The sequence below is a fragment of the Parasteatoda tepidariorum genome, chromosome 6 (genome assembly GCF_982258835.1).
Source record: "Parasteatoda tepidariorum strain Cologne lab strain chromosome 6, Ptep-v5.0, whole genome shotgun sequence".
Lineage (NCBI taxonomy): Eukaryota > Metazoa > Arthropoda > Arachnida > Araneae > Theridiidae > Parasteatoda > Parasteatoda tepidariorum.
The window spans coordinates 40,599,714-40,611,459 of NC_141760.1; the positions used below are offsets into that span (position 1 = coordinate 40,599,714).

The 11,746-nt window shown below is 26.4% G+C and overlaps 1 protein-coding gene across 1 annotated transcript; it reads left to right on the forward strand.

Annotated features, from left to right (window-relative positions):
• The first annotated feature begins 637 nt into the window (after positions 1–637).
• Positions 638–8,626, forward strand: LOC107454356 (large ribosomal subunit protein eL34). Its single transcript, XM_043052873.3, has 4 exons — positions 638–711; positions 3,052–3,145; positions 7,423–7,526; positions 8,508–8,626. Exons 1-4 carry the CDS (start codon positions 647–649, stop codon positions 8,593–8,595), a joined length of 351 nt encoding a protein of 116 aa, XP_042908807.1. The 5' UTR covers positions 638–646; the 3' UTR covers positions 8,596–8,626.
• Positions 8,627–11,746: the final 3,120 nt, after the last annotated feature.

An 11,746-nucleotide genomic window follows, 5' to 3' on the forward strand; every position in this document is an offset into this window, starting at 1 on the left:
TTAGGTTTTTGTTTGTAACTTCGAATTCGTATGAGTGAATTTTTCATGCGAATGTTTAGAAACTAGATAAAAGGCAGAATACTCGCTCATGCTCAAATTACATTGATGTACAACAACATGTACGAATTACATAAAGTAAGAATGCTCCATTAGGTTTCATACTTATGGGCCATTTCTGTTTTATGTAACGCAGAGAAAAACTGCGAACTACGATCATAGAGTTGAACCGCATTCAGTGAGATGGTCCTTTATATGATTGGCTGATTCTGAGGATTTACTTTCTAGAGATTATGCTCTAAGTATTACGTACTCAAAGAATGCTTATAATTTTTAATAAATTTCTTTTTGATTTTATTCCAGCTTACTCATATAAACATTAATTATTAGGCATATGAACTAAAAAGAGTCATCTCGATCATACTGAGCTATAAGCAAAATTTATTTTCATTGTTAGAATTTGTCATCAACTTTTTCCTCCAATTCGGTTTGTTTTGATTCGATATTTTTCTGGGGTCGTTCTCCTTAAGTAATATTTTTCAATCTTTATTAATCATTTTAATAATTTTACCATTTTCTTATTTAGATTGTAATTGTTGCTTCTTTGTAATAATTCGATAAATTTTCATTTTATTTTCAGAATTAAAATATGGTCCAAAGATTGACGTACAGACGAAGACTGTGCTATAATACTCAGTCTAATAGGGTGAAAATGTAATTATAATTATTTATTCTTTTATTTGTCTCCTCACTTTTTTATTTGCTAAATAATGAATAGTAAAAAAAATTAACACTTAGATTCTAATACATTGATGTTCTTTTTATTTTTTTGTCAAATGCGTTTATTTTTGTTCTTTATTAAATAAATTGTAACTGATTAAGAGTATTTTTTTATATTCAATTATAATCTTGTTTTTATCTTTTGAAGGTCGAGAAATTATTATGTAAGCTAAAATAATTGTGGAAAATTTCTTTCTTTTTGTATAATGCATCGATTTATCCACAAGTCACTCGATATCAGGTCCATATTCTGGCAGGTCAGAAAAATCCTGAAATTGTCAGGAAAAATATTGGATAATCAGGAAACCTGTATAAATTCCAACATCATATCTGGAAAATAAGATTGTCAGTAACTGTAATCATTTATTGATATTAGACTTAAATTTGTTGTAAAATTCCACATTTTAGCAAAAATTTTCCAAGTTTTCATCCGTATTTAATGATATTTTTTACCCACAAAATCTAATATCTGACATTACAAATGAATCAATCAGCTTATCGAAGAAAAATTGAATGGTTTAGATAAAGTATGGTCTTAAATATACACTACAATTCCTGGAAAATTCAAAGGATTTTTTTTTCTTCTGAAATTAAATGAGAACCCTGTGTAATGATCCTTTTAAGCTAAATAAAAACATGTTTTAACATGAGATATTGTGAGTATAAAAAGATGTTTTAAATACTTACTTATATTTCATAATTACTGATTTTTTTCCATCAAAAACATTCTGCATTTTGAATAAAAGTACAAAATTTTTTATCTGCATTAAGTATGATTATTCAATTTAGTACAGTTCAGGTTTAAAAATATATTTAAATACTCATGAGTAATTGTGTAAAAAAATTTTATTTTCCAATACCTAATAAAATTTTTCAGGGAAATAAAAAATTAAATTAGCTTTATTTGGGAAAAAAATAGCGCATTTTTCTTATCTTCGATAACATGATTATCTTGAAGGCCTTGATGAATAAATGAAAATGTAAAAAAAGCTTTTTTTTTTTTTTTCTACCCTTTAGGGCTGGTGAAATAACAGTCTCTATTTGGAGGGTTTTTGAGAATTTCTCATTAATAATCTCCAGTTTTGCTATGGATTTCGTTGTTGCATAATATGTAGTGGTTGTTCAATTTTTAAATATATCTGTTCTGCATTTGTTATCCATAACTATTCGTTATTTTAATTATAATATAACTGTTTGAAATTTTTTGTCGGTTTTCTTTTTTCTATTACCTATATTCTATTCTATTATCTATAATGTTATGAAAAGTAGATATGTATTTTTGTTTTTTTATTCATTAAATAAAATAATTAATTTTGATGAACGAATTTTTTAAGTTTTAAAATTGCATTAAATAAGATTAAAAATTTGAATTTATAATTTTTTGATAGAAATTGACACAGTGGAGAAAAATGCCCTGAAAACTGAAGGTATTTTTTCGTAACACCGCAATCACTCCTAAATAATGTGCATAAACTTTGATATTAAAGAGTGTTAATCGGATTCTTTATTAATAAAAGAATTGTCCTTATTTTATATTAAAATATAGACAAATATTTTCTTCTAGTTCTTTAGGTGTTATAAAATAAAAATTTTCATTCTTTTCTTTGAAAAATTGCTGGTACTATTCAGGAAAGGAAAAAGAGAAAATTATTCCAGCTGAATGAATTATGAATTTATTAAGAATAATAAACTATTTTCTCTATGAAATATCTGGCTCATATATGTTTTACAGTCGATTAAAAACAAAATACATATCCAGGTATTGTTTGTTACTTAGAAGGTTCTTAGTAGAGCAAGGTAGGTGTTCTGCTAATGGAAGAAATAATCATATTCAAGGGTCTGTCCAGGTCAAATTTACTACCGTTTAGTGATACCTTCACAAATTCAACTTCAGGGAAAATGGTAGTTTCACAAAATTTTTCTTAAAATTTTATTTTTGTATACTGTAAGAAACGATAAACTATATTTTTACCACATTTTTGTGATAATTTTTTAATTTTCACAAATTATGTCTAAATTTTCACAAAATAGGCACCTCAGACCCCTGATATTATAGAAATTTCAGAATTATATTGGCAAGTTATCCCAATTAGTTTAATGAACTATTAAAAGGAAAAATAAACATTCTTATTATTGTTAGTATGTAAGTTATTATGGTTCTTCCTTCTTTTTTTTATTTTAATAAAAAACAAATTTTTATTGTAAATATTTTAAAATTGTTACCATTTGTATGAGTTTTGTTTAAATGACTTAATATGACTCTTTTCTTTTTAGATCTAAAACACCTGGTGGAAGACTTGTATATCTTTATCCTGGTAAACCTGGAAAAATCCCAAGATGTGGAGATTGTCATTTGAAATTGAGAGGAGTATGTTGAAGTTTTTCAAATTTATACACAAGACAAATTTATTAATTTAAGAATTTTCTTAAAATAATGCATTTTATCTCTTGAATTTAAATTACCATGAATGAATTCAAACCAGGGTTGGCAGGTTTTTGACATGTGACAGTTTTTGACAGTTTAAACCATGGTTTAAACCGTCACGTCAAAAACCTCACTGTCGAAAATGTCAAAAACCTATATTCATATGTGAAATTTAATTAATACATAAAATTTATATATTTTTTAAAGAAGGATAGTGTTTCTAAATATGTTTTAGAAAAAATAAATTTAAAATTTTGAAGAAACACTTATATTTTGAATAGTAACCAAAATCTTGTACTTTTGAACGCTCACATCTTTTGTAATATTATGTATTCATTTTCATGTGTTATTGAAAATCTGCAGTGATATTATTAAGAAATTTATTTATAACCAAATTTAGTGTATAGTATAGATTATACTAAAAATTAGACATTTTTAAAGATAAACATTAGCAGTTTTGCACATTAGACATCTTCTTTTAAAGAGAAATCTTTTTAATATTCTTTTAAATATTCTTAATAATCTTTTTAACATAAGACAATACAAATTTAAGTGCTTTCTGTTAAATACACAGAGTAGTTAGTGTCGATTTACAGTATATTCAGCCTATTTATTTACTATGCTGAAAATTTAGTTTATCCAAATACTTGTGAATTTCATTTTGCTGAATACGATATAGTTTTGTTGAACATCTAAATATTCAGCTGTTGAATAATTACTTCTTGCTTTCAAGATATGCATTATTTGTATTCTTAATACAAGTGGAGAAAAAAAAATTAAGAGATAAAAATTGTTTTAAAATGATAAGTGTAATAATTATAAATAAATATAATAAACAATATGAATTATATTTATCATTATTCATAAATATAACTACTTTTAAATTCAAATTAACATACTGGATAATAAAGATATTCGGTATAACATTAAAAAAAAAATTTTATACACTTGTATCTTATATCAAGTTTGTATTTATACAACATAACTTGTAAGTTCCTGATAAATATTAGTTATATGTTCCTTATATGTCAAAAATGCATAGTAATAAACTTTTAATTTTCTTAAGTATCAAAAAGAAAAAAAAAATTTTTTTAAATATAAATATTTAAACAATTTTTGTGCAAAATTTTTCTGCACATGCATTTGAATATAAATTTCTGAGATTTTAAATCTGTTATTTTACCTTAATTTTAATTAAAAAATATTTTAAAACCTGCTGATTACCTATAGTATAATTAAATTTCAATATAATGCATGGCAACTGTTGGTAGTTTTGAAGTTTATATATTTTCTTGGCAAACTTCAGTTTTTGACATTTTTGACGGGTTTTTGACGGTTTAAACCAGTATTATACCCCTGTCATGTCAAAAACCACTTTTTGACGTCAAAAACCCAACCCTGATTCAAACAGTGTTATTTTATCTAAATTCAGAAGATAATTTTTGTACATCGTACTAAGTTCTAATTAATTTTAGGTTGTAAAATTATAATGGAATTAAAATTATAGTGAGGGGCTTTTAATTTTCCAATATTTATTTGCATATTTTTCAATATATTTAAAGGTAAACTGCCAAAGTATGGTTTTATTAAGTATAAAAACATGTTGCGAGCCATATAATTTAGATGAAAATTAATCAAATTGTGCAAAAATAAAAAATTCTCTTCAAATAGTTATATGTTTTAAATATGTTTACAAACTCTTGTCTTAAGCCCTACCTTTTTGTTTTTATTTCTTCAATTATTTAGATATTCTAATTTCCAATGTGTTGTATCTTGATTTAAAATAGCTTTAAAATAAAATCATTATTGCAAGTCACTTAGGGAAAATGTACAATTGATGCATTCTTTCTTATTATCCTGCAATTGTTAAGATAGTAAAGTATTAAAAAATATTTTTGAAATTCTTAACCTCCGACATGGTAATTTTTTGAGATATGAAATCGATAAATTTTACTCCTTTTGTTTTGTACAAATAAAGAGATTGGCTTGAAATGATGCAGTTGAGATTTTTTTTTTTTTAACTATGAAAAAAAAATTATATTTTAAGCCCTGTTTAACAAATAAATGTTTAGTTACTTGATTGTAAAATTTCCCTTCGAATTGTAATGTAAATAGTAAAAATGTTGATTTCAGATAGAATGTCCCACTGTAAAATATAATGAATTAAGCCACAAGTACTTCTCTGTTAAATTAAACATTATAACAGTATTATTACTATAGTCTGTTCAACGAGAACCGATAGGGGAAGTAAACATAAGGGTTGCTGTTTGATCGCCAACTTACCACTTCAACGGTTTCCTCAGTGAATGGGCGATTTCGTTTGAATAGACAGAGCTTTCGCTTTTATAGAAAAACTAAAACAATATTCGGTTTTTGATACCTTAAAATTAGATAAGAAAGTGCAAAATTAAAATATTTACATGAAAATATGTTTCTAATTGTTTAAGTAGACACATAATTTTATTTTGAGAATAGTTTTAATGTAATTTTTAAGTTTAAATTAAATTAGTTTTAATATATTTTGTTTAAATATCTATGCAAAACAACTTTTATAATTCCATCGTAAAAGTCGTATAAAATTGAAAAAATATGTTTAAAAAAAATACTCTTTATTTTCACAATTACAATTTTTTTTAAAAATTTATTAAATGTTAAATAATATTTAAAAATAGTTTTATATTTCACCGATTGATTTGAAAATATATTTGAAGGAACTGCATTTATTTGTATTTTTAAACTGTTATCTTTATTTTTCTAAGAGAAGTATGTTTGAAGCCTAATTTTTTTAACAAGGAATAAAATGTCATTCTTTTAAAGTTTGGTTAATTAGAATCATCGTTCACAGCTTTGATAACTTAGTTTATTGTCGGAATTTTGTTGTGGCAGAAAAAAGCATTTTTGTTGAAATTCTCAATGACAACCAAAAGAGTTTTACGAGAATTAGTCCTCTTTGGTGAATGTAATATATTATCCCTTTTATATTCTTTAATAATTCTGAATACTTCTGTTTTATAAATGTTCAATATTATTTCCTTCTCAGCTTTACTTATGTAAGATTTCTTCTGCCGTTTTTTAGAAGGACTTAAATCCGTCACTTTATTTTCCATATTGCTCATCCAACAACCCTCTAAGAAATGAGAGTTTTTGCTTGGCTGATAATCGCTATTTGTCATTAATCCGGCGCCAAGCAGACAACTGTATTGCGCCAAATAGCACGCCGCTTTGTTTACTTTCACTATCAGTTCTCGTTGAACAGACTATAGTATTTATTTAATGATAAACAAATATTTAAATCTAAAAACTATTCAAATGAAAAGTCTACATTCATTCAATGAATTTAAATTATCCATATAATGGTAGTTATGATTTATTCTTTATAAGAAAGTAGTATCTATGTGTTATTAAAACTTGTGTTACGTACAAAGTATAAAACTGAGTTCAAGTGTTTGGTTGTAACCTTTGGTTTTTAGGTGTCAGTCATTGTCTGTTAGACAAAATTTAATTCTCTAACATGTTTAAAAATTATAATTATGATTTATAAGCGTGTTTAATAATTTTTTAATGGGTTCGATATAATCTAGAAAGTTATATTATTTTGGTTCGTATATTTATCCTCTGTTTTATTTTTCTACCCTCTGCTATATGTTTAATTAAATGTTTCTGTTGTATTATAATCAGTTACATACAGTTAATATGTCTCAAGGTGAACCGGGAAAGCTCAAAGGGTTGGGGTTTTTTAGCCATAAGAATTGATATTTTAAGACTTCTTTTTTAAAGGATTTTTCTCATTCAGATCCCTCTGAGCACCCCAGAGCAGTGCCCAAAATCTGATGATGATGGGTACAATAAGCCTTGGCCCTTCATGGGCTGTAGCACCACTGACTTTAGTTAAGCTTTCATATTGCAATATGGATAATTGAAGATTTTTGGTTGTTAGTAAATGTGACCCTTTGAATATTGTGCAAGCTTATTATTATTGTGTTGTGCATATATAGATTTCTAAAAATGCTTGCTAGATATTATGAATATCTGTACTAATTCAAGTGGGGAATCTGGTTATGCTGAATTTGATCAGTCTTGATGGGTTTTCCTGTATATTCTTCACTTTCATCTCAAAATTTTTGCTTTTGAATGTAGTAGAAATATACTTTGCCTTATGAACTTAAGCCTTCAAGCTTTTGAATCACTCTAATTTATATTTGTATCATAATTATTTTTAGATTACTCATGCTCGACCTAGAGAGCTCTCTGCATTGTCAAAACGACACAAGACAGTTACTCGAACGTATGGTGGATCTAGATGTGGAAAGTGTGTTAGAAGCAGGTAAGTTGAAATAATTGTTCAGATTTTTACTAGTTTCAGTGGAAATATTACTATTATTTTATGCAATTTATTTCAATTTTGGCATTATTTAAAGGTGCAAGTGGTTTTGGTTAAATTTATCACATAGGAATTAAACATTTTAAAACTGGAAATGTGTTGCTACTGTTTAACCATATTCTGTAATGTAAATATAATTTGTAAGTTATTTGCACCTTTAATTGACTCTAACCAAAGTCAGGAAAAAACTTGAAAAAATTTGCCAGAATCCTGGAAAATGACTTTTATTAGTAAGGATTGAAAAATATTGACGATTAAATTTTTCAATGAAATAATTAAAATTGAAAATAACATGGTAGCATTAGTGGACTACACCACTAAATTAGTACTCTAATTATCTTTAATCTTCTAACTAGTAAAGTTATCTGATACCACATGTTTAGAGTAATTCTTTTGAATTGAAATTTGTTTCTGTAAAAGTAAATAATTTAAAATCAATGGTAAATGAAATAATTTTGAAAAAAATTAGCTATGCATTTAAATGCAAAATGAATAGAAAAGAGATTCTATTTTACTTAGGATAACGGTAAAAAAATCATCATACTATTTTTGACAACAATGATAATTAATGTTGATAATACATGTTAATCGAAATAGAGATAATAACCTATCTACTAAAGAGCAAAGTTAATGGGGAAAAGATACTTATTCCTTTTGAAGAACTGTAAAAAATTGCTATTTTATTATCGATGCCAATATTTAATTAATATGTATAAATAAAATATTAATAAAAATAAGCTGCTTGCTCAAAAGCAAAGGTAATTAAGAAAAGGTTGGGTTTTTTTTAAAATTCTGTTTCGATTTAAAAGTTATTTCTCTCTACTATTTATTTATTCGTGATTAAATTTTTTCAACCCCACTGTTAACAATAAATTTTTGCTGTTTCAGCACTAATTGAATTTTTTTTTTCTTTTAACATTTCAGAATCATTCGAGCATTCCTCATTGAAGAACAGAAAATAGTTGCTAAAGTTCTTAAAGCACAGCAGATGACCGCCAAAGCAACAAAATAACTTGTTTTAAATAAATTATAATGAAAAAAGATCTTGCATTGTTTCTTGTCTAATTTTTGTTTGTAAGTGCAAATTTATACCTTAAACCATTCTGTGGCTAATGTCAGTGTCCTATTGACTGCTATCACAAATTTTTCATCATTATGATTTATTTTCCAAAAACAATTACAGTTCTATCTAATGTAACATATTAATTGTACAAATGAAAATAGAAATAGTTTAATCTTAAGCCAAAGCACAGTGCTTTTTCAAAGTTAAAGTAGTATCAGAAAGAAACATCCACAAATTGTTCCTTTTTATATAGAGAGAGTACTTTTTTGTGGCAACTATTTGATATTATTTAATACACATTATCAAAGGATTTAATCCATCTTAATATTTGTTTCTGAGTATGAAAGTGTGAATCTTCAAATGCAAAAAAAATCCTTCAATCAAACCTCTCACAATAACATATTATAGATGAAGGTACATAATTAGAAACAAATATTTATCTAGAGAAAGTTCTTAAAATAAAATTTTAACTCTAGCACAATTCTTTCCTAGTGTATATCAAGAATTGTGCTGGAGTTAAATTTAAGCATTATTTGTACAAAGTTTCTCAAAAAGATTCTAATTTTTATTAAGGAAGTGTTAAATTCAATTGCAATTTGTTAACAGAATATTAAATCTTCTAATTGGCATTTATTAAAAGTTGAATCCAATTTAAAGTTTGTTTAATAATGAAATTTTTACAGCTAAAGGAAAGATCATTAGTTAATTTTTATTTGATATTTTGTGGTGGTTTTCATTTTCCTCCACTTAAGAACAACACACATTTATAAACTCAGCATATTTAATTTTGAAAAAAAAAAGTTTTTAATATCTCAGATACTATGCCACATTAAAAAATTTATAAAACATTTTCAGTCGTAAGTTTTAAAAAGAGGAACCTTCTCTTAAAAATGATGAATAAAAACTGTCATTGGTAATGTTAATTGTGAAATCAGTTGTTTAAATAAATGTTTTTGTACAGCAATGCTAAACTGAAAAATTTTTTGGTTTAGTTTCTCCTATGGTATAATTTGTTTAGAAGTTAGTAATATTGGAGATTATGAAACAGAGGAATTAAAATTTTTTTGAAAGTATTTTTGTATTTTATATAAGTTGCGTTACAATTTTGTGCCGCTAATAAAAATTTGCCCCATTCTTATTTTTTTCCTATGTAAGTTTTATTTCAATTGCTTTATACTTTGATCATGTTGGCTTATTTCTAACTTCTAAAAAAAATGTATGTACTTAATCAGAAAAAATAATAAAATTGATTTGGTTTTGAATTAAGAAAGAGAAAGCTGGTGTGTGAATATAATTTTTCCAGTTAAGTTAAATTCATAAACGTGTTGGCAAAGTAATCTCTATTACTGGGGTAATTTTGGCCGTCAGATGATCCTAGTTGAGAACTGGCTCAAAAGTCAATTACATACTTGTATATAACATTTTTCCTTAGAGAAAATGTGTTTGGAACAGGAAAAAAACGATTTATAAATTATATTTATACAAAGCACTCGTTAAATTGATAGATTCTCGTTACTAAATTCCATATGTTAAAAAGAAGAAACATTGTGTGTTATACATGATGTGATTTTTTTTTGTTGGCATATTGAGGAATCTTTCATTCCATCATTTTTACATCGAAAATAGTTTAGTTATAAGTAAGTAGAAATGGTAGTATCTTTCTCACGACTTGAGCTTTTGTTGCATGCTAGTTGTGTTGACACTTGTGACAGTTATTAAGAGATCCGACCAAACTCTGTTATCAGAGTGGGAGGAAAATTCCAAATATGCTTTTAATCCTCTTTAATTTTCATAAATAAACTGATAAAATATTTACTCTATTTAGCGGTACCTTTCAATACATGTAAAATACAAGACCACCACACATTTTGAGATATAAAGCGCGCGGTACTTTAGATTCTCTATTAATTTTTTCTGACAAAATTATCCCAATACAATTTTGCTAACAAAAGTGTTTGATAGGTAGTTGAATAGTTTACAGTTGTCTGTTTTTATGTAATTGACGTTAAAGAAGCTATAGTTCGCTAATTTTTCTATAGATTACGATGCCAAACTAAAAAATGCTCGAAAATTAAATTATTAAAAATTCTATCATGTCCTTAATTTAAAAATTATTATCTGCTTGCAAATGTTGCTAAGGTACTCAGCGTTGTTTGATAATGTTACTAACGCCCTGAAATTACTTGCTGGACAGTAACTTAACTACAGTCGAACCCCGCTATAGTGAACACTCGGATGTAGTGAACTTTTTTAGCGGTCCCGTCCGTATTCCTATTTAAATAATGTTATTTTTAACGCTTATAGTGAACAGCTTAGAACTTGGAAACTCTATTATAGTGGACTCAAATTTCATTTCTTTAAATATCTTTTTCAGTCCTCCATCTTTAAACTTGTACGTGTTGGGACTGAAAATGAATGCATTCCTATAAAATGTGTCATATTACTCTCCTTTATGCTTATCACTTTTAACTATACTGTAATAAATGTCAAACAGATTATTTATCTTATACTCCCCCCTCCCTGACAAGCCTCGCTTTATCTCTTTTCCCCAAGCTTGCTCTACAACTAGTTAACTTGGACACCTGCTGAATTTTTGGAATTTTCTTATCTCTTCAAATCACCCCTTGACAATCAAGAAGGGGAACAATTTAACTCATTCTACAGCTGCTCTCTTCATATTCTAGACAAGATTTTTATTTCAAAAGCAGTGAAAATGGCAAATTCTGTAAAGAGAAAAGCGTTTTCGATAGAGGACAAAGTTAAAATTGTAAAACGTATTGATGATGGAACCAATCAATCGACACTGTGTAAGGAATTTTCCTTGTCAAAATCTACAGTTTCAAACATTTGGAAAAATCGAAGTGCAATTCTTGCGGCATACGACAAAAACATAGTTTCATCGAAAAAACTGCGTGGAGCTGAAAGAGAAAACGTAGAAGATGCTTTGTCAAGATGTTAAAAATGTAAAAATCTTGCATTCTTTGCACATTGTCGATAAGAAAATTGATGAACTCAATTTAAAATCAAATTGTGTTCAATCAAAAATCACAAATTTTTTTCATAAAAAGTGAAAATAAAACTAATATTTAGCGACGTAATT

Coding starts and splice junctions, on each gene's coding strand:
- LOC107454356 (XM_043052873.3), top strand. CDS start 647: ATGGTCCAAAGATTGACGTACAGACGAAGACTGTGCTATAATACTCAG. Junction 3,146..7,422: donor GTCATTTGAAATTGAGAGGA/GTATGTTGAAGT, acceptor AATTATTTTTAG/ATTACTCATGCTCGACCTAG. Junction 7,527..8,507: donor GGAAAGTGTGTTAGAAGCAG/GTAAGTTGAAAT, acceptor TTAACATTTCAG/AATCATTCGAGCATTCCTCA.